Source organism: Meriones unguiculatus, chromosome 9, assembly GCF_030254825.1.
Source record: "Meriones unguiculatus strain TT.TT164.6M chromosome 9, Bangor_MerUng_6.1, whole genome shotgun sequence".
NCBI classification, from domain to species: Eukaryota; Metazoa; Chordata; class Mammalia; order Rodentia; family Muridae; genus Meriones; species Meriones unguiculatus.
Window position 1 is genome coordinate 112,271,490 of NC_083357.1, and position 23,128 is coordinate 112,294,617.

The 23,128-nt window shown below is 38.0% G+C and overlaps 1 protein-coding gene across 11 annotated transcripts in view; it reads left to right on the plus strand.

The window, feature by feature from the left end:
• The window catches only part of Gpc5 (glypican 5), a 1,404,356-nt gene that overhangs the window by 401,992 nt on the left and 979,236 nt on the right, over window positions 1–23,128 (plus strand). For 10 of the 11 annotated variants that reach the window (XM_060391586.1, XM_060391593.1, XM_060391594.1 and 7 more), the window contains exon 6: window positions 16,891–17,011. In XM_060391586.1, the coding sequence (XP_060247569.1) occupies window positions 16,891–17,011 (121 nt within the window). Of the gene's footprint in view, window positions 1–16,890; window positions 17,012–17,325; window positions 17,581–23,128 lie in introns of those variants that run through there. The other variant, XM_060391595.1, reaches the window with a different exon arrangement.

The window sequence follows — 23,128 nt, forward strand, 5'->3', positions numbered from 1 at the left end:
ATTAGTCATATAATACAGGATAAACATACTAAAATATACAGACCTAAAGAAGGTAAACAACAAGGAGGATGGTAGGGAAGATGTTTAATTCTAGAGACCTGAAGCATTAGAGGAGAGGGAACAGGATGGGAGCCTACCACAGTTGTCCTTTAACAGACACCATCCATCATGGGATTGAGATGCAGAGACTCAGCCAAACTTTGGACAGAGTGTACAGAGTCTTATGAACGAAGGGGGGTGCAGACGGACTGGGAGGGGACAGGAGCACTACAAAATGACAAACAATGCCAACAATTGCTGGGCCCGGGGGGAATGCAGAGACTGATATGTCAAGCAAAGAACTTGCATAGAGATGGCCTAGAACCCCTGCTCAGATGTCACCCAGAGACAGCTCAGTCTCCATGTGGGTCCTCTAGTAAGGGGAGAAAAGACAGTCTCTGACATGAACTTTGTTGCCTGCTCCTTGATCACTTCTCCCTAGTGGGGTAATCTAGCCAGCCCACAGAGAAAGAAGCTCCCCACAGTCCTAATGGGACTTAATTTACTATAGTCTGACAATAGGGGAGGAGGACTTCCCCTATCAGTGGACTAAGGGAGAGGGATAATGGAGGAAGAGGGAGGGAGAGTGGGACTGGGAGGATATAAGCCAGAGAGCACAACCAGGATACAAAGTGAATAAATTGTAAATAATTATAATCATAATTATAATATCATAATAATTGTAACTTAAAAACTAAAGTTAAAAGAATAGTTTGTTTCCCCAGTGAGACTCCCTTGGAAGAAACTAAATTTTCCTTTGTAAGTGGTTATTAATTGAATATCACTTCTGGTTAGAGATGGAGGCATGCACCCCCTTTCAGCGCTAGAACACTACCTGTTGCAGACCCATTCAGACCCTGTGCATGGTGCCTTGACTCTGTGAGTTCATATGTGTAACGATCTTGTTGATTTAGAGGGCCTTCTTTTCTTGGAGTCTTCCACCCCCTTTGCATCTTACACCCTTTCTACACAGGGTTGTCTGAGGTCTGTGGGATCCATTTCTTGGTGACATTCTGCTTAAGGCTGAGTGTTCCAAAGTGTCTCACTCTAAGGATAATGTTGGACCGTATCTGGTCTCAGCATAATGTCTCTGTGTTTGTTCCTATCTGCTGCAGCAGGAAGCTTCTCTGATGATGGCTGAGCAAGGCACCTGTCTGAGTAGAGCACTGTTTTGTTGAACAGTAGTACTGGTTTATACCCAAGGTCCATGGGCGACCTGGTCACACTAGCAGTGTTAGGTATGTGTTCCATATAATGGCAGTAGGCTTTGAGTCAAATCAGATATGGGTTGGTTACTCCCACAGGCTTTACACTATCATTGCAGTAGAATATCTTGCAGGCAGGTCGCCATTCAAAGTCAAAGGGTTTAAGGCTGACTTGGTGTTTATGTTTCTCCTTTCATAGCAGGCAGTGTACTCTGTACCAAGACACTTGCCTACAGGCAAGAAGGCTCTATGTTGGCATCAGTTCAACTTCTTTATGTTCCATGAGTTGAGTAGGTGTTGCCTTTAGCTTACTGTCATTTTGTGGAGAGCAACCTATAGTCTTGGCATCAACCTGGGATGTTTGGGGATTCCCATGGACCGCTTTGGCTAACACCTCAGTTTGCTGTACCCCAGTCTACTGGAAACTTCATTTGGTGACACTAGATGTTCAATTGGGGCTCTCTCTCCTCCAAAGTTTGGTGACTTTATTTAGGTTGCATCATATATGTATATATATTTTTTTATGAAGCTTCTACTTTATTAGGTCAATACAATCCCTCAAATGCCCCCTAATTTTAGCTATCTCTCCCAGGGTTCCCTCTGTTGTCTTCTTTCCTCCCTTTCTCTAGTTGTTCCTCTTGTTGTAGCCATCCATAACTATGTATTCTATTTTTCTTTCCTAAAGAAATCTATTTGTCCCCACCTAGTCACATAGTATATACCTAACTTCTAGGTTCTAGGGATTATAGCTTGGTTATTATTGGCTAAACAGCTAGTATCAACATATAATAAAATACATGCCAGAATTGTCTTTCTGTGTTTTGGTTCCTTCAATGACCTTTTTCTCTAGTTCTATCCATTTCCCTGTGAATTTCATTATTTTGTTTTTAATGGCTGAATAATATTCCATTGTATAAATGTAGTATATCCATTCATCTCTTGAGGGAAATCTAGGTTGTTTCCAATTTTGGACTATTATGAGTAGAGTAGCAATGAACATGGATAAACAAATGTCTTTGTGGTAGAATGAATCATCCTTTAGGTATATGACCAAGAGTGATGTGGCTGAATCTTGAGATATATCTATTCCCTGCTTACTTATGAACTGCCATAGTGATTTCCATAATGGCTGTACAATTTTGCAATTTTGTGTTCTCATTACTTCATATCCTTGCCAGCATGAGCTGTCACCAGTTTTATTAATCTTTGATACTGTAAATGTTGTAAGATGGAATCCCATATTAATTTACATTACCTTGATAACAAAAGGTGTTGAGTATTAAGTTTTCTCAGCCATTTGAGTTTCTTCTTTAGAGAATCTCTGTTTAGATCTATTACACATTTTTAATTGGGTTATTTGTTTTCTTGACATCTAGTTTTTAATGCTCTCGATATATTTTAGATATTAACGCTCTATCAGACATGTATTTGATAAAAATCTTTTTCCATTCTGTAGGCAGTTGCTTTGTTCAAATGACAACATCTTGCTATGCAGAAGCCTTTCAGTTTCTTGAGGTCCCATTTATTAATTATTGATCATAGTGTTTGTACTTATGATGTTCCTGAACTAACTGTGTATTGTTGAAAAGTCTTTTTCCTGTGCTTATCAGTTCAAGGATATTCTCCACTTTCTCTTCTATTGGGCTCAGTGTATCTCTTTTATTTTTGTTGTTGTTGTTGAGGTCATTAATTCATTTGGAGTTGAGTTTTGTGCAAGGTGAGAAGTATGAATGTATTTGGATTCTTCTATATACAACCAACCAGTTTGGTCAGCACAATTAATTGAAGTTCTTTATTTTTTTTTCCAGTGTGTATTTATGTCTTCTTAATTAAAAAAAAAATACATAGACATCAGTGGGTGTGGGCGTTTATCTCTGTGTCTTTAATTTGGTGCCATTAAACAGTGTTTTTGTTTTGTGCCAATACCATGCTCTTTTTAAAGCTCTGCAGTACAACTTGAAATCAGGGATGATGGTACCTCCAACAGTTCTTTTATAATTGAGCATTGTTTTGGTTATCACGGTTGTTTGTGTTTCCATGAGAAGCTGAATGTTTTCCTTTCAAGATCTATGAATAAGTTGTTGGAATTTTGATGAAGATTACATTGAATCTGTAGATTACTTTGGGTAGGATGGTGAGTTTTTACTGTTAATCCTATTGATAGATGATCATGGGAGAGCTTTTCATATTCTGATATCTTCTTTAATTTTTTCTTCATAGTCTTAAAGTTTTTATTATACAAATCTTTAGGCTGCCTGGCTAAAGTTTTCCCAAGATATTTAATGTTTTTTTTAAGGATATTGTAAAATGAATTATTTCTCAATTTCTTTCTCCATCCATCTGTCATTTGTATGTAGGAGGACTACTGATTTTAATAAGCTAATTTGTATCCAGCTACTTTGATAGACATATGGGACACCTGTAGAAATTTTCCAGTGGAATTTTTAAGGACACTTATGTATATCATATCATCTGCAAATAAAGATACATTGACTGCTTCCTTTCAAATTTATCTCCCCTTTTCTCCTTCAGTAGTCTTACTGCTCTAGATAAAACTTCTACTTCTTTATTGAGTATGTATGAAGAGGAGACAACATTATCTTGTTTCTGATTTTAGAGGAATTGTTTTGAGTTTCTTTATATTTAAGTTTATGTTGGCTATGGGCTTGCTATAAACTGCCTTTATTTTTGTGAGATATGACCTTTGTATCCATGTTCTGTCCAGGACTTTTTTCATTAAGAAGTGTTGGAGTTTGTCAAAGGCCTTTTCTGTACCTAATAATGTGGTTTATGGTCAGCCTGTTTATGGAGGATTATTACATTTATCAATTTACGTTTGTTAAACCACCCCTGAATCTCTGGGATGAAGCTTACTTGATCATGTAGAAGATCTTTTTGACATATACTTGGTTCTGGCTTAAAAGAATTCTATTGAGAATTTTTACAAATATGGCTTAAAAGAAATTGCTCTGTAATTCTATTTCTTTGTTAGGTATTTATGTGGTTTATATATCAGCATGACTATGGCCTCATGGAAAAAATTTTCTCTATTTCTATTTTGTGGAGTTTTGACATTAAATTTTTTATTGAAAATCTGGTATTATTTTGAGCTAAAATTATCTGGCCCTGGGATTTTTTTGGGGGAAGGGGAAAGGATTAGAAGACTTAATGGTAGTTTCTATTGCACTGGAGGGTTGTAGTTCTGTCTAAATTGATTATCTGATCTTGATTTAACTTTGGTAAGCTATGGGTATTAAGAAAATGACCCATTTATTTTAGATCTTTCAATTTAGTGGGGTACAGGTTTTAAAATTATGTCCTTATGATTCTCGGATTTGCTCAGTGTCTCCTGTTAGAGTTCCTTTTCAGCTCTAATTTGTTCATTGGAAAATTCTTTGTCTGATGACTAAGGACATAGAACATTTCTTTAAGCATTTCCCTGCCATTTGGTATACTTCTGGTGAAAATTTTGTTTAGCTATGTACTCCATTTTTAATTGGATAATTTGGTTTGTTGGTGTTTAACTTCCTTAGTTGTTTATGTATTCTGGATATTAGCCTTCTGTCAGATGTAGGATAGGGGAAGATCTTTTCTTAATCTGTAGGTTGTTGTTTTGTTCTGATGACAGAGTCCTTTGATTTACAGAAGCTTTTCGGTTTCATGAGGTCCCACTTATGGATTGTTGATCTCAGAGCCTGAGTTCTTTGGGGTCTGTTCAGGAAGTTGTCTCCTGTGCCAATGAGTTAGTGACCCTTCCCCACCTTTTCTTCTAACAGATTTAGTGTGTCTGGTTTTATATTGAGGTCTTTGATCCACTTGGATTTTCATGTTTTCTGGGTGATAAATATATGCATTTTTCTACATGTACAAATCCAGTTAGACCAACACCATTTGTTGAAGCTGCTATTTTTTCCATTGTATGGTTTTGGCTTCTTTGTAAAAAATCAAGTTTTTGTAAGTGTGTGGGTTTATTTCTAGGACTTCAATTTGGTTCCATTGTTCAAAACAACCCTGAGATTTCACCCTAAACCCAGAATGGCTAAGGTCAAAAACTCAAGTGACAACACATGCTGGAGAGGATGTGGAGAAAGGGGCACCCTCCTTCATTGCTGGTGGGAATGTAACTTGTACAACCACTTTGGAAATAAATCTAGTGCTTTCTCAGAAAATTACTAATAATGCAACCTCAGCTAACCATTCCTGGACATATATCTGAAAGATGCTTAACCATACAACAAGGGCATTTGTTCAACTATGTTCATAGCAATTTTATTCATAATAGCGAGAAACTGGAAACAACCTAGATGTTACTCAACTGATGAATGGACACAGAAATTGTGGTACATTTACACAATGGAATACTTCTCAGCTATTAAAAACAAGGAAATCATGAAATTTGCAGGAAAAAGGTGGGTACCAGAAAAGATCATCCTGAGTGAGTTAACCCAGAAGCCAAAAGATACATATGGTATATACTCACTTATAAGTGGATATTAGCCATATAATATAAAATAAACATACTAAAATCTATAGTTATAAAGAAGCTAAACAACATGGAGGACCCTAGGGAAGAGGCTGAAACCTCACTCAAAAGGGCAAACAGGATAGACATCGGAAGTAGGAGAAGACAAAATACAGGACAGGCACTTTCTACAGGGGGCCTGTAGGGTATCAAAGGAGATACTGAGACTAATAGCCAAACAAGAGTGCAGGAAATCTTATGGAAGAAGAGGGAGATAAAAGGGAGATAGAAAGACCTGGAGGGAAGAGGGGCTCCACAAGGAGACCAACAGAGTCCCCCCCAAAAAAAAAACCCCACAAAACCCCCCAAAACAAACCAAGACAACAGCAAGACAAAAACAAAACAAACAAAAAAACAAAAAAAAAAAAATAACTGGGCCCAGGGGGTAGACACATACTCCAACCAAGGACCATGCATGGAGAGGACCTAGATCCTTGCTCAGAGGAAGCTTATAGGCTGCTCAGTTTCCAAATGGGTTCCCGAGTAAGGGGAATAAGGGCTGTCTCTGACATGAACTCAGTGGCTGCCTATTTGATCACCTCTCCCTGTGGGGGTGCACCCTTGCCAGGCCACAGAGGAAGATGATGCAGCCAGTTCTGATGAGACCTGATAGGCTAGAGTCAGATAGAAGGAGAAGAGGACCTCCCCTATCAGTGAACTATGGAAGGTACATAGGGGAAGAAGAGGAAGGATGGGTAGGACAGGGAGGAGATGAGGGATGGGGCTACAGCCATGATACAAAATGAATAAATTGTAATAAACAAATAAATTAATTAATTAAGTTTAAAATTTTTAAAAAGAATGTATAAATAAGATAATAAAAAACTCACCTCCCCCTGGGGGGTGGGTGCAGCCTTGCCAGGCAACATAAGAAGACAATGCAACCAGTCCTGATGAGACCTGATAAGCTAGGATCAGCGAGAAGGGGAGGAGGACCTCCCCTATCAGTGGACTAGGAGAGGGGCATAGGAGAAGAAGAGGGAGGAAGGGTAGGATTGGGATTAGATGAGGGAGGGGGCCATAGCCAGGATACAAATTGAATAAATTGTAATAAATAATAATAAAAAAGAAAAAATTGTAACAAAAAAAGAAAATTCTTTGTCTGTTGTTTAGTTTGGGTATGGGCTTGTCTATCTTATTGATTTTCTTAAAGAAATAACTCTTATTGATTTTTTTTTTACTCTCAATAATATTTATTAGGTTGGGAAGCTAAGTATTTTTTTTCTTGATTTTTTAAAAAGTTATTTAGAAATTTTATTTCTTTTTTGCTGTTTCAGACTTTGGTATGATTTCTTTGTTCTCTAGTGCTCAGTTGGTGTTAAGCTATTAGAGATTACTCTTTTTTTTTTTTTTAATTTAAATGTAGGCTCTTAGTGCCATGAACTTGCCACTTAAAACTACCTTCATTGTGTTTTGTAATTTGGGTATGTTGTGTGTTCATTTTCATTAAAGTTGCAAACATTTTTAATTTTTTTCTTAATTCATGTCTTGATCCATTTTTCATTTAGTAGTGAGTTGTTCAGTTTTCATGAGTCTGTTAGTATTCTGTGCTGACTAACTTTAAAATATTTTATGTGCAAAATCACTCTTTTATCTAAATTTGAACTATTTCTGATATAAATTACAATTTCAAAATGCACAAAAAGTAAAATTCTAACAATATTTAAAATTTTATGTTTCAGGTAAAAAAATTGGTTATAGAATTGTACTATAGATCAATGGTAGAGCACGCCTCCACTATCAGTGAGAGAGGCAGAGAGAGGTAGAGAGAGAAAGAGGTTGAATTTATGCTATGAATAATTTGACTTTTCTTAAAATGTTTTAGAACCCTCATAATAATATGCATATAATAGCATATTTTTATATGGTAAATGAAATAGTGTAGTAAGAGTTAAATTTAATTGTGATTATTACCCATTGTAGATTAATTAAAGATAGTTTTTGGGTTTTTATTTATTTATTTATTTTTTCAATGCAGTTTATTCAGGAACCTTGAACAATCATCTGACCCTGGGGAAAGCCAGCCCACAGCTTAAATAGCATCTGGGTAGCCAACCCAGGCGTGCCACGTGGCAATGCAGATAGGTCCACATACATGGAAGCAAGCCAGATCCTCGGCCTTAGCCAAATGTGGAGTTGTTCGTGACAGAGAGCACTCACCATCGGGAAGGTGGAAGGCGGAAACCAGCTCCATCTTTAAGGCACAGCATTCCGCAGCTCTCTACACTTCCCCCTTTTTGTTTTAGATGCATCAGGCAAGAGTAGAGGTCTGATCTCTGATATTAGAAATAAATTGGGACTTTGTACCAATGTTCATTTAGGTGTCATCCACCCAAAGAGCATCAGACCCGTCCAATACCTTTTTCTCAGAGGCGGGACCTGGGGCATCAACCCACATGCAATCAGAAATGCTCTTCTCTGGGTCGAAAGTGGCTGACCCTGAGTGCAGTGCTTAGCCTCACATCCTGAGCGTAACATTTTAGCTTTTTATGGTAGCCAACCATGCTTGGGGAGACTGTCCTGCTTCAATGGCTGTAAAGGCCTGAATGATCATGACTGCATTACACTGTTGTGAGACTCTAATCTTGCATATATACCACAGGCAAACCAAGGAGACCAACACCAGAAGGCCTGCTAACACTCCCATGCCCACCCATTCCTTCAGATGATTCATGGCTGCAGCAATCCATGATGGTAACCCTGTGGCTAGTCCTGTGTCCACTCTGGTAGAATTTACTGTGACAATGGCCACTCTCAGCTGCTCCATCGTAGTATCGAATTCTCCAGTCCAATTACCTAAAATATAGCTCGACAATTGTTTAGACAGATTTGCAGCACAGGAATAATTCTCATGTTATATGCTAGTGAGTCAAAGTCCAGCATATTTTCATTGACAGCCAAGTTGAGCGATTTGCCATAGGGTATCAATTTGCTCCTGCACGAGGTCAATCCTCTGATTGAACACCATCAAGCTTCCTTTTAGTTGAGCATTAATTCATTTATGTACAACTAAGGCATGAGCTACATTGGCTAAATAATTATTCAGGGTCTGAGCGGTCTGCCCAGTATGACTCATGGCTAATGCCCCGGTGGTAGCTCCAACAGCCGCCAATGAGATGGTAGTAACAATTGTGGCTGTAGTTCCAAGATCCCTTTTCTGTCTGAAGAGAGTCATAGCGTGAGGGGCATCAACAGGCACAGGCACCCAGCGAGGCATGCGAGTAACCAGGGCATACCTAAATTCACTAGCATTCCAGCATTGGGCAAAAAAGTAAGTATCATTACCACAATTACTTGGCTCTATCTGACTAATAATGAATAAAAATGGGGGATATAAACAAACAGGTGTGGGCTTATAGGAAATATTATGAGAAGCCTTAACCCCCTCGTTGGAACATCCTGCATCAGTTCTAGAACTAGCAGTGGTGGTGTCCGAGGTCTGAGTAGGTTCAAGAGACCATTGCCCCCAGGGGCAAGACGTGCTCCATGTAAATTGACTAACTCCATGTTTTCCTCTACTTTTGAAAGTCATTTAAGGTTCTTAAATTATTATTTTTTTCCCTTTTTTTTAAATTTTTCATCAATTACACTTTATTCATTCTGCATCCCCCCATAAACCCCTTCCTCCTCCCCTCCCAATCCTACCCTCCCTCCTCCCTCTGCATGCATGCCACTCCCCAAGTCCACTGATAGGGGAGGTTCTCCTCTCCTTTCTGATCTTAGTCCATCAGTTCACATGAAAAGTGGCTTATGCAATAGATTTTAAGAGTGCTTACAAACTGATCTCAAAGTTGTATTGAAAATTTCAGTTGCGACAATCTACAAACATCAAGCTAAATATAGTCTTATTAAATTTTGAAACCTTTGACTAGAACTTAAATATGGAGGAGAAGGTAATTTAATTGCTGACTTACTTAGGTCTTGCACTAAGTTCTACTTTTATACTTAATTGTTTTTCTAAATAAAGTACATAATTTATAATCCAAACGTCCTTACTTTCACTAAAAGTACAGATACTGAGAGAAATTTGAATAAGATCAGTATTTGGCATGTTTTCAAAAATATCTTCTCTTATAGCCAACACTTGGTAAACCTGGTTGGTACTTAGTCAGTCCTGGTCTGCAAAACACACCTACCCAGACCTGTAAATTCCATTTAAGACAAGTCTGATTGTGACCCTGTTTCTCTGTGTAGCCTTGGCAGTCCTGGCTTTGTAGACCATGCTGGCCTCAAACTCACAGATCCACCTGCCTCTGCCTCCCCGAATGCTGGGAATACAAGCAAGCAGAACAGCACCTGGTGAAAGATAGTTTTAATTGCACAGTTTAATTTGATATTCATGGCCAGGAAATGTAAGTTGCTATAATATTTCATTATTCAGAAATTATATTCAATAGATTGGAGCCAGAACAGACAATTTTAAGTCTGGACAGTCACTTTGAATTGAAAGAATATAATTATAGATTAGAGCAAATATTTATTATAGCTTAATTTTTCTAACTAAAGTCGTGTATTCAAAAAGTTCATTTATATGTCAATGTATTACAACACTGTTTAATGTTTTCTGAATTGTCAGCTTCCTTCTGAGTCCATAGAGTGCAGGTGCTTCATGTGTTGAAATATCTTCTCTCTGGTTCACACAGCTGCTTATTTTACAGACTGTTATAAAATTGCTTACCTGTGGTTCTCTTGGGCTAAACTGGCAAGCAGTGATGCATGCCTTGCCAAATAAAGTGAGGCTGAAGACTGAGTCATGTTTTTTTTTTTAATGAGTTCATGCTTTCTGAGTCTTTCCATCAAAAATACATTATAAAATATAATATCAATAACAGAAATAACTTATAAATAATAACAATTCCAAAATATGATCTCAGTTAATTATATTTATTTTGACATTAGAAAAATCAGAGATAAAATCTCATATTTATGTATGACATACATAATTATAAAGCAAAATAAATGGTAGTAAGTAGTTTGAAGATGATTATGAAGTGAAATTGCGAAATGATAAAAGCTTAAATATTGTAAATTGACTGTACATTGTCTTTATTCTTTAAAGCTCCTGTGAGCCTCAATCTACCATGAAAGGTTATTTCCATAAATCTGGCTCATAAAGTCAGTCATAAGAGTTCTTTCTAGTTTGAGGCTTCAAAATTAGGACTTTCATGTGGAGAAGAATATTGTGTCGATGGATTGTCCACAGAACAGCACTCAGCATTGGTGTTCAATCTAACCCAAGAGTATAAGTTCTCAAGCAAACTGCCAGTGTTTACATCATATTTGCTATGAGAAACAGAACGGGAAGCAAAAGATCCTTTGAAAGTAATTTATTCTTTTATAGGAAACTCACTGATAAATTCCTACAGTGTATTTTATAGCCTGTATTTCCACCCACATATGCAGAGAGCAACACGTTTATTTGAACAACTGTAAAACCTGAATTCTACCTTACAGCAATGTTGAGACCCAGGATTCTAGACGTGAAAGGAATTTTAATATAAAACCACAAAATCAGTTATGCAAAAATTTGGTGGAAACACCAAAATAATAGCAACAATTAGATTTCCACTTATGATTTATTTATTTATTTCTCATTTAATTTTTTTTTTAATTCACTTTATATCCTTGTAGCCTCTTCCCTCTTCCCTCCCAGTCTCAGTCCCAGTCCTACCATCTCTCCCTACCTCCTCCCCTCTTCCTGAGAAAAGAGGAGCTCACTCTCCCATCCAACTCAGCTCATCAAGCTGCATCAGGACCGAACCTGTCTTCTTCCCCTGTGACCTGTCAGTGCAGTCTGGCAGGGGAAAATAACCTAAAGCTAGCAAGTGAGCCCTGTCGATGTAGTCCCCACTTCCTTTACTAGAGTACCAACTTGAAACCTTAGCTGTACAATTCTAGACCTTTGTAGAAGGCCTGTGTCCAGTTCACTTGTGGTCCTGGGTTGATGTTTCAGCCTCTGCAAAGCCCTCTGGGTCTGGTTAGTTGGTTATATTGTGTTCCTTATGAGGCTCCAGGTCACTTCCAGGTCCTTTTCTCTTTCCTTCCACCATTCTCCCAAGACTCCCTAGGCATCAACCAATGTTTGGCTGTAAGTCTCAGCATCTGTTTTGATGCACTGTCAGGAAGAGCCTCTCAGAGGACAGTTACTTTTCTTGCTACTTCATAACTGTAATTTTGCTACTGTTATGAGTCATCATGTAAATATCTGTGTTTTCTGATGGTCTTATGCAAACCCTGTGGAGGAGTGGGTTGACCTCAAAAGAGGTCTCTCCCTACAGGTTGAGAACTCTAGGTTCTAGGGTGTCTTTGAAGGTGGCACTTACAGTAACTTGTTACATATTTGATTGCTTTTCCAAATGTAATAAGTCAAAATCATAAAATATAATCCATATCATCCTTTATCTTAGCCTGTGAAACTTGTCAGTCTTTTTTAATGTAGTCTCATTTATTTTCATTGTTGTGCTGTTTGTTTTTTGTTTTTTTTTTTTTTGGTACCATTAATATTAGCACATACAAATAAAGCACCATAATGAGAATGAATGAATCACAACTACACTAGGGAAGACTGACAAGAGCCACAGAGGAAGAGAGTTCCAGTCACCTTGTGCTCTTGCCAAGACTTGATAGCCCCCATATTACTTACATGGACCATTTTAGTGTATACATTAGACAATCATGTCACACTCTTATTATTCTTACAGAATAAGAAAACAACTCTTTTCAATAAATCATATTTTGCTTTAAATTTCATTATTATTTGTAACATCTTACTATATTAATAAAAATTAGAGGAGGTAACCTAAATATTTAATAATAGAGTAGCTGAATGTATGCTTCTTCAGTTTTAATTATGATATATATTTTTACCTGGACTTCTTTAATTAATTAACTATCATAAACTATGATAATAAAAACACCCCAAACAATTCCTCCAGTTAATACTGAGTATCATCAGTGTGTGTGAAAAAACTTCCTGGTCTGTGAACGAATAGGAATGTGAGCTAATAACTTCATTGAAGTTGAGAATGAGCCTTGTTTTCTGTTGCCTTCACTATGTTTGTGTTTCCAGAAAAAGTTCTAAAAATCTTTGGGCAGCCTCCCAGTGGTGCCTGTTATTTTTTCTGTTTAGCTGAGAAACTTGAATGTTAACTGAGATTTATGAAGAAAATCATATATCCTGTTCACTTATGAAATAGTAATTTTGAAAATGTTCTGATTGGAGCAAAAGAGCCATTGCCAAACTAAATGTGTCTTTAATGATATTAGTAGGTTTCATAAAATTTCATGAATAATAATTTTGCGATTGTGTTTTAGAGCATACCTTCCCAGGGCCACTCGGGTGCTCTGTTCACCTTATAAAGTGTTACTATCAAAAAAACTACTTAAACTACAAAGATCCGTACACTCCAGCCTGTAGTATGGCTATAATTATAACAGACATATAAGATGTATCAGGCTGGTTACACAGAACAGGGTTTTATTAGGATTCTCCCAGGGAGAGAAATTGATGGGAAGCTGGGTAAGGCTGATTTTAACTCTGAAGCAGCTCTGATCCAGAGTCAGAGAGGAGAGGAAGGAGGGTGAGTACATTCCAGCAGAAGACAGTCTAAGGAAGACTTACCAGGGCTCCAGGGGATCCTAGGCCAATTTTAGCCATTGGAGAAGACCTGTGTCTCCTAATGTTGGACATGCACTCCAAACTCTGCTTCCCTCAGTGCTTGACTGAAGGCCAGATATCAAAATAGTTTTTTATTTAATTTTATTTTTATTATTATTTACTTTGCATTCCTATTGCAGCCTTCTCCCTCCTCTCCTCCAGGTTCTTCCCTCCCTCCTTCTTCCTCCTTATCCCCCACCCCCAGTCCTCAGAGAGGGGGAGCCCTCCTCCCCTATTCATCAGGACAGGCTGTATCCTCTTCCTCTATGGCCTGTCAAGGCCACTCCACCAAGGGGAAGTGATCAAAGAGCTGGCAGGAGAGTCCATGTCAGAGACAGTACCTGGGCCCCTTACTAGGAACCCACATGGAGACTGAGCTGCCTATGAAGCTCAGAGGAGGGGTTCTAATGAAACAGCAGATAGCTTTATACTCCTAGTCTTCTTCTTCTTCTTCTTCTTCTTCTTCTTCTTCTTCTTCTTCTTCTTCTTCTTCTTCTTCTTCTTCTTCTTCTTCTTTTTCTTCTTCTTCTTCTTCTTCTTTTCCTCCTCCTCCTCCTTCTTCCTCTTCCTTCTCCTCCTTCTTCCTCTTTTATTTTAGATCAACGAAGCCCAAATTCATTGTCACAAAAGACAGTTACAAAGGAGAATTGATAGCTTCCACATTTATTAACTAAAGAAATGTATGAATCACAATTATTTTGCTATTTATTTTATTTACTGCTCTAGTTGATTGTTGTACTAGGGAAAATAGAGCTGATAAATGAGGTGAAATTAAGTCTCATGCAATAGCCAACTTTATTCAGAGAATCAGACAGTTAATTCTTTGAAGGTTAAGAAAAGCGCACAATTATAAGGACAAATCCCATGTGGCAAAACATGCTTTTCCATAGAGGTGTGTAAACAAACAACAATATGAAATAGTAATCAATAATCTGAAGTAAACTCATGCCTATCTTATTCTCTAAGGGTTGTGAAAACAACAACATTTTGTGTTTTAAAGTCACCTCCCCACCCCCTAAAGGAGGAACAGTCCTGCTAGGCCACAGAGGAGGACTTTGCAGCCAGTCCTGAAGATACCTGATAAAACAGGGTCAGATGAAAGGAGAGGAGGTCCCTCCCCAAGCAGTGGACTTGGAAAGGGGCAGGGAGGAGATGAGAAAGGGAGGGTGGGATTGGGAGGGAATGAGGGAGGGTGATACAGCTGTGATACAGAGTTAATAAAATGTAACTAATAATAAAACTAAAAATAGAAAAAACATTACAAAAAAAAGAATGATGAGGTCTGTAACTATATTATTAATTGCTGTATCTGGGATAGAGTATCTGGGGCATGAGTAAATAGGCATTAACATTTAATGAGAAAGAATGATGTCCTTGGCTTAGTGACAAGCATCTCAGAATTAAGTGATGAGGTTACTCCTGGAGAGCCAATGAGAATAATGTGATGTTGGGTTCAGAAATTTTGGTGACAAAATATTACCGGATTAAGATGAATCACAGACTGGTACACCACATTTTAGTTAACAGGGCCCTTAAGAGATGGAGTATAAGGCCCCTGGGTAGAAACTGAGTACAGTGGTTAGGCCTATTTTACATTCGCCCTTGAGTTTTCTTGGTCTGAAAATAAAACCTTCTCTTAAAAAAAAAAAAAAAAAAAGAACCAGGTTACAAGACTTGTTTTCAAGTAGTTTATTTATTTATATATTTATTTTATGAGCACTTGGAATTCTCCCAGGACTCCAGTCTAGGATGATGTTCTGACCATTTTTATTTACCCATATTAGCCATCATCTTTATTAATTCTCAATGCTATAATTAAGTAGCCAAATATGTAATGTGCTTGTAGCATTGAGACAAATGATGTACACCATGGCAGTGCTGCAGAAGATCAAGGTTAATTTACTTCTTGGTAATTAAGAATGAGGTGCACTTGCAGCATAAATGGACTCATTTGCCTTCCACTATTTTATACTGGTATAAACTGCCCAATCCCTAATAGATACTAGGAAACCCACCTCTAAGTCCTGTTTTGGCTGCTTAAAGAAGTGAGTTCCAGATTATTTAAAAATAAAAAAGATTCAAACAACTGCCTATCACGGATTTATTAATATTATTATTCTTTTTGTATCAAGTTAATGTTACCAATGTCAAATTTCTATTTTTTAGAATTGTTTAATCTACATTTTGAAATGGATATTCTTTAAAGTTATTTCATATGATCATGCTTTTAAGAGTGGAACATTATTTCATTTTTTTTCCTCAAAGATTTTGTTTTAACTCCAGTAGGAATTTTGTGGAGAAGGCATGTTAACAGCTGTGACAGACACTTCAAGGTGAAGGAAGGAAAACTACATTCGAATAAGTAAAGGTCACTGTGGGAAAGTTTCCATAGTTTATTGTCATAGTACAAGGAAACAGGTTACCAGAGGAGAGTTTTACGCAGAGGGTAGAGTCTGTAGGTGTCACTGGACTCTCCACCTCATAGACAGTGGCCTTAGGAGACTTCCCTGTGTATACTGTTCATTTGCTTCTTCCATTTGTCTTTCAAGGATATTATCTTTGTCAGGAATATAAGTAAAGTATCAGGGCTTGCTTTACTTTATAAAGTGACATTGTACTGTCCAAAATACAAGTGTAGTTAAATGGCTGGATTCTACTAGATAACTTTGAAATCTAGTAAAATGTAATGTGTGACTGTATCAATGAATGATTTAATTAGCATTGACATTTTATATTCTGCAGTTTGTAATGAACATTGTGAGGACAAGAATTTTACCTCCTTTTGCAGCTAGTCTATTGGTAAAGAATATTGAATACAATAGGAATTGGTACATTTTTGGGACTGATGAATGTAAATATGTCCATCAAAATTAAGTTGATATTATATCACTGTCATTTGGGGAGGGTAGCAGGCCTTCTACTGCCTGTAAAATCATCCTATTACAAATGTGTGCACATTACTTAAAGGGGATTCTTTCCTATAGCTACAAAAGATTTTATGGATTTCATTTCATTAGGAAGTTAATAATTTTGGCTTGTGGACATAAACGCATGTGTGTGTATTTATATGAGTGTGTGTGTGTGTATGTGTGTGTGTGTGCCTGTGCACATATATATCTGAACTGGGGCTTATCTACATACCATGGAGAATAAATTGACACAGATGTGAGTGTAGATTAGTGTAATTCAATCAGATATATAAACATCTCTCTCTCTCTCTCTCCCCCTCTCTCTCTTTATCATGTTGTTAAACACAGTTACAAGCCAAATATGTCTTTTGCTATTTCCACTATAACCATTTCATCTCAGTAGAATATTGTAGCACTTTATCCGTCTATATTCTCAGGAGCACAGTCCTGGTGCCTGTTCACAGAAGATGAAATTCTGAACCCAGATGTCTCAAGCAGCTCTCAAGATGCTACTGACCAGGTCTCCAAGTCATGAATCTTTCTTTTTCACTCTGTTAGCTACTCTCAACGTGTGGTTGGAAATGGAATCAGAGCTCAATCTGGAAATCCTGAAGTCAGAGTCAGAGGACCTGACCCCGTGATAAATCAGATCATTGATAAACTGAAGCATGTTATCCAGGTAAGCCTTGGCTTTGTCTTTTCCTATTATATTGATTTTTATTTTATTATTAAATCGATTTTTATTTATTATCAACTTTAAATTGTATGTGAATACTTTCCAACATATTTAATTTCTTTGCTAAGTGTATCTAGTATCCTACCTAAACTGGTATTTTGAATGATTTATTTATATCTAGAGTTCCAGAAATACTTTGTTGAGTTATCATCATTTAAGGTCAATTCCAATGGTGTGGGTGAACAATCTGCATCTGTGAAAAGCAAGCATCCACTTTTTGCATTCAGTAATGAATCTCTTTGTATACTCATCCTCAGTGAAGAAGCTGTAAGCCTAGGAACAACTATGACCACTAAAGAGAACACACATCGGACTACAGAAGCCAGAATTACCTTCATAGAGCTACATGAACACTGCGGTGAATGCTGTAGCACCCTAACCAAACTTAGAAGTAAAGAGTGTGCATTCCCGCTATTTTCTTACTTCACATTTTACATATTACCTGTATAATCTTCCCAGCGTGTGTCCATTAAATACTTCTGCTTGACCTTTTATATAATAGACATTGTTTTTAACACCTAATATATGAAGCATATTCAGATAATTATCCAAAATAATATTTCATTGAAACCCATTAGTTGGAATAATTTATTGCATATAATGAATATATCCTCAGCACCATATCTAGTACTACTTTGTGTTGGAAGAACAATTTTTTAGTTGAGGTCATTCTGTAACAATTTATGTATATACACATATTCATTTTAATCAGAGCTTTTTGATAATTGATCATCTTCAGTATGATGCTACAGAAAATCTAAATAGTCTGAATTTTGAATTAAATGTTGTTTTCTTTTTCTTTTTTAAAAAGATTTATGTATTTTGTTATGTATACAATGTTCTGCCTGCATGTACAACTGAACACAAGAAGAGGGCACCAGGTACCATTACAGATGGTTGTGAACCACTGTGTGGTTGCTGGGAATTGAGCAAGCAGCACTCTTAATCTGTGAGCCATTTCTCCTGCCCCAATAGTTCTGAATTTTATTTGCATGTAAAGTATATCTGAGTAACTTGTGTGACTTGTTTAAGTTCATCAGAGACAATTATTTGGGCTTAGTTCATGAGTCTTTAACTACCAACAAATCTGTGTGTAGGGTAATACTAAGGCTAGTGTATAAAGGGATAATTTTTTTTTTGAGACAGTAACAGCTGCATTGCTCACCCAGTTATACGCACTATGACTCCTCAGCAATGCCTTTGTGTGGCAGAACAAGGGGCAAGGTCGTTTCAGGAAAAAAAAAAGTGTAACATGTAAAAAGAAAAAAAAAATGCTATGAGGACTATTTGCGAGCAAACCTACAGGTAAAGTCAAAATTTCTTTCCTCAAAAACTAGGCTCCAAGCTGAAACAGTGAGGCTCTGCTGCCAATTAAGTAAATGCTCAGGTGTGTCTGGGGAAAGAGAACCTTGAGAATGTGTAAGGAGCTGAAGCAACAGGGAGGAAGGGGTAAACCATGGGCACTTGAAAGGGGTAGCAGAGGTCTGCTATCTTCAGAGGCAGGAGTTCTCACACTATCTTGTGACTAAGCCTTACACATTTGTCAGAAACTCTTTCTGCCAAATTTCCTCTAGATTTAAATTTTTATTCTCCATAGCATTGAGGTTTGCAGCTGAAATTGATCTAGACACAGTGAGAACCTAATGAGGCTTCACATAAACTTAGGATATTATTTTATTTCCTGAGGTTCTGGTGGCTCAAAATCAATATATTAGCACCTGCAGACACAGGCTGGATAGACTTTCATTATATGGTTCTGTACATTTCTCTTAGTTGGATGGTCCCCAAGGAAAGGACTATGGATTGAGGATTTGTGGTTGAGAGTCTCGGCCATCAGTTAGTGTACAGGAAGGCAAGACTCTGTAGAGGCATTAACAGAACTGTGCTGTAGTGTTCTGGTGCAAAGCAGAAGTCTCAGCTTGACCCAGCAACAGCTCAGGCTGGAAGACTCTGTCAGGTGGTCTGTATGAATTCTGCCAGGCAGATACTTGTTCCTTTGTATGCACCAGCTATGGCTTGATCATACTGGATCAGCCATGCCAACTCAGCTCCAAGTCAACAACAAGCAAGACGATACTATGACCTGCAGCTGTTGGAGGGATTACCTTGTCAAAGTGACACCTCAGAGTAATATCTAGTAAGTGATTGGTTTGTAGGTGTATGTTTCTTGAAAGTATAGTGTACAACTTATAGCAAACCAGCATGGTAGTAACAATAGTCAGCTCACTGGACTGCAGGACAACAAAATTTCTAGTGACTTACAACTTTAGTGGGTTACAAATAACCCAGTGAGTGTCTGAGGTGATCTTTGCGTGTAGAAGTAGGAGTGCAATGATCTTATTTTGTTCTTTCCTTGATAAGTGTAGGAAGTTAAATTTGCCATCCATAGGAGCTGTGATAATTGAGTGTAGGAGGGTAAGCATAAATATGCATATAAAGGGGATTTGAAATCAAGTGTTTCATAGCTATCATCTGCCTATGATCTATCAATCATCTATTGATCGATCTATATCTATCTACCTATCAGTTATGAAATTTGTGTATATATAACGATAACTTGCTGCACCTAGTATGTTTACAGCTCCTCTCTGTTATCTAGGTAAGTGCTCAGACATAAGAACGCAAAGAAATGGGTAGGTCTCCAGTCTACAGAGGCTCAAAAAAGCCCTCTGCAGCATAGCATGGCTAACTCATTGTTAGAAAATATATCAAAGCCACATCCTTTCCAAGGCAATGCAGGGAAATGGTTCCACTTTTTAAGCTCCTGTTTAGATTGTACCCTATTCTTTCATCTTTATGAGTATGCAGATCTTAAATTATTCAGCATTCGGTTTCATTACAGAATTACAAGAAAATATCAAATATACACTGCCTTTGAGGTCTGAATTTCAAGTCTGCTGGGATCATATGGCTGAAAATTAGGTTTTTGTAGAGGATCACAGGAAGTCATATCTTGAACAGGTGTCACTATAACATTAACCTTTCATGCCTCTGAATATGCTGCCTCATAGGCTGCCTTCACTATGGATGAAGAAATAGGTTTTATCCTGCCAGACTTCTGACTCTTGATAATATACATGTGCCCGGCAAGGTGGTTGGTCATGTGCAACAGCAAAGGACAGTTAACAGGATTCCTGATGTCATTTGTGAGAAAGGTTCAGGGAGGTTGTACTCTGGTGTGAGAATTCATTACTCTGTGAGTAATGTGTGCTAAGCTAGGGCGTGGACCCTGAGACATATTTCACAATCTAAGCCATAGTTTTAGCTGCTCAAATACGTATTTGTATAAAAGTTGTTTTTATTATAATGGATGTTTGCTGCAGTTGTAACTGTATGGAAAATGCTACATTTTGGAAGCGAGATTAATGTGCCCCTTACTTTTTTGTCTGTATATGAGCAAACAAAATAATCCATCTATATTCTTTGCCAGGAAAATATTAGTAATAATTACCTCCATATGTTATTTCTAAAACACCTGTGTTTTGGGCCTGCTTGAGCTGTGACCTCATTTTCTCTGACTTGTGCAATTAATCACTAAGCAAGTAGATAGTGTTTTTATGTCAAATGTTTTCACAGTTATTTTATTAAATACATTTAACATACACTTTTCCAGTTCATAGTTTGAGGGTCTATTTACACAATAGTGAGCCAAAGTAGATACATCTACTCTCAGTGGGTTTTCAGCCCAAGAAAATGTAAATGAGCAAACATAACAATAGCTGGCAAGAATTATAAAGAAACACAACAGACCGAGAGAAAAACTGAGAAAGAGTGAGATCCTGGAAAAGGAATCAGAAAAAGTGGTGAGAAGTCTGGGGTGAAGGGACTGAAAAAAGTTTGTCATCTTCAGGGCACAGCAAGCCTCAAGGCTGCTGCAGAAGGAACAGTGGAGTCACACATAAAGCATGCTTGGGAGAATGTAACAGGGTCTAATCATGTTTCATTCTACATGGAAGAGGTCGATGTTTACAGCAGTCAGGGGATGACTTGATTTATGTTTCACAAAGAGATTTTTTTTTCCCCACATTGTGGGACGTGGACCTCATGGAGAGAAAGTCAAAGGAAGTCACGCATGTGGAAGATGGTAGTGATTGGGAACTGAATGATTAGCATAGGTAATTACGAGAAGTGGCTAGAGCCTGATAAATACTGTAATTGGAACTGGTTTGTGGGTAGATTGTCAATATTGGCAAGTAAAAGAATTAGATTAGATGGTGGATTAGATGGTTCAGTGGATAACTACACTTGCTGTCAATACTGAAACCCGTATTCAAGGGAAAGCCCGAGTTACATGAGAAACAAATGCCATGCAACAGCTTTGCCTGCATCTTGAAGGGTTAGGTAGAAGGCTGGAAACGACCAGGAAATGCTGTCAGTATGGACCATTTAGGGTGTTAGAGACCAAATCACAAGTCCTTTATCAAACTTAGCATGGGCAGGACATACCAGGAATAACTAAAAGAAATGCTGTCTTTTTATATGTGCCTTAAAACCTTCCTCACCACCTCTTATGTTTTCTTTCTAGTTTGCCTTTCTGTGTGTTATACTCTACCCAGATGTATATTAGCTTAACTATATGTGTACATATTGTAGGCTAAGGTCTACATGAGAAAAGATATAAAGCTTTGTTTTTTTCACCTTTTCTTCCTTCCTTCCTTCCTTCCTTCCTTCCTTCCTTCCTTCCTTCCTTTCTTTTTTTTCTTTCTGTCTTTCTTTATTTCTATTCACTTTATAGTCTGATAGTAGCTCCCCTCCCTCCTATCTTCCCAGTCCACCCTCACACTCCTCCCCACTTCTCCCATCCCCTTCCCCTCAGAAACAGGAGGTCTCAGCAGGACTAGGCACATCTTCAACTCCAGACAAGGCAGCCCAGCTATGGGAAACGGATCCAAAAGCAGTCAACAGAGTCAGAGACAACCCCCACTCTAATTGTTAGGGGACTCACATGAAGAACAAAATGCTCATCTGCATATATGTATAGGGGGCCTAAATCTAGCCTCTGCATGCTCTTTGGTTGGTGGTTCAGTCTCTGTGAGGTCCTATGGGCCCAGATTAGTTGAATTTGTAGGTCTTCTTGTGGTGTCCTTGATCCCTCTGGCTCCCTCAATTGTTCTGCCCACTCTTCCTCAAGGCTCCAACTATTATTTGGCTGTGGGTCTCTGCATCTGTTTCCATCAGCTGCTGGATAAAGCTTCTTAGAAGACAGTTATACTAGGCACCTGTCTGCAAACAGAGCAGAGTACCATTAATAGTGTCAGGGGTTGGCTTTCTCCTAGAGAGGGGATCTCAAGTTGGGCTAGCCATTCATTGGCCATAGTTTTGATCTCTGCTCCATCTTTATCACTGCACTATTTGTAGGCAGGAAAAATTTTACATCATAAGTTTTGTGGTTGGGTTTATGTCTCCCTCCTTTAACTGGAAGCCCCACCTGTTTACAGAAGGTGGCCTCTTCAGGGTCTGTAGTATCCCCCTCTGGTGTAAGTCTCAGCTAGGGTCATACCCATAGACTCCTGATGGAAGTTCCTCCCTGACCTCTGTCCCAGATACCACTCACTGATTTCTGTGTTCTCTCCCAGCCTTCCCCCTTCCTATTCCTGATCCCCACCCTCATTATTCTCCCTACCCCCTCTCCCATCCAGTTCCTTTCCTCCATCTACTTCAGATGTCTATTTTATTTCCCCTTCTGGGTGAGACTCAAGCATCCTCCTTTGGACCCTCCTTGTTGCATGGCCTCTTTGGGTCTGGATTGTTCCTGGTTATGTGTACTTTATGGCTAATATCCACTTATAAGTGAGTACATATACCATTCGTGTCCTTCTGGGTTTGGGTTACTTCACTCAGGTTGATATTTCCATCCATTTGCCTGAAATTTACATTATGTTATTTTTTAATAGCTGAATAATACTCCATTGTGTAATACTCTGTGTTTTCTAATTTTCAAATCTATCATGAATTTTCTTTCGTTTTTGTGATACAGATCGCATAAATTATAATTGTTACTGAAACTATGGAAATCCACTTTGAAGCTCTCTCTATAGCTTCAGAGTGGCTGTTCTAACT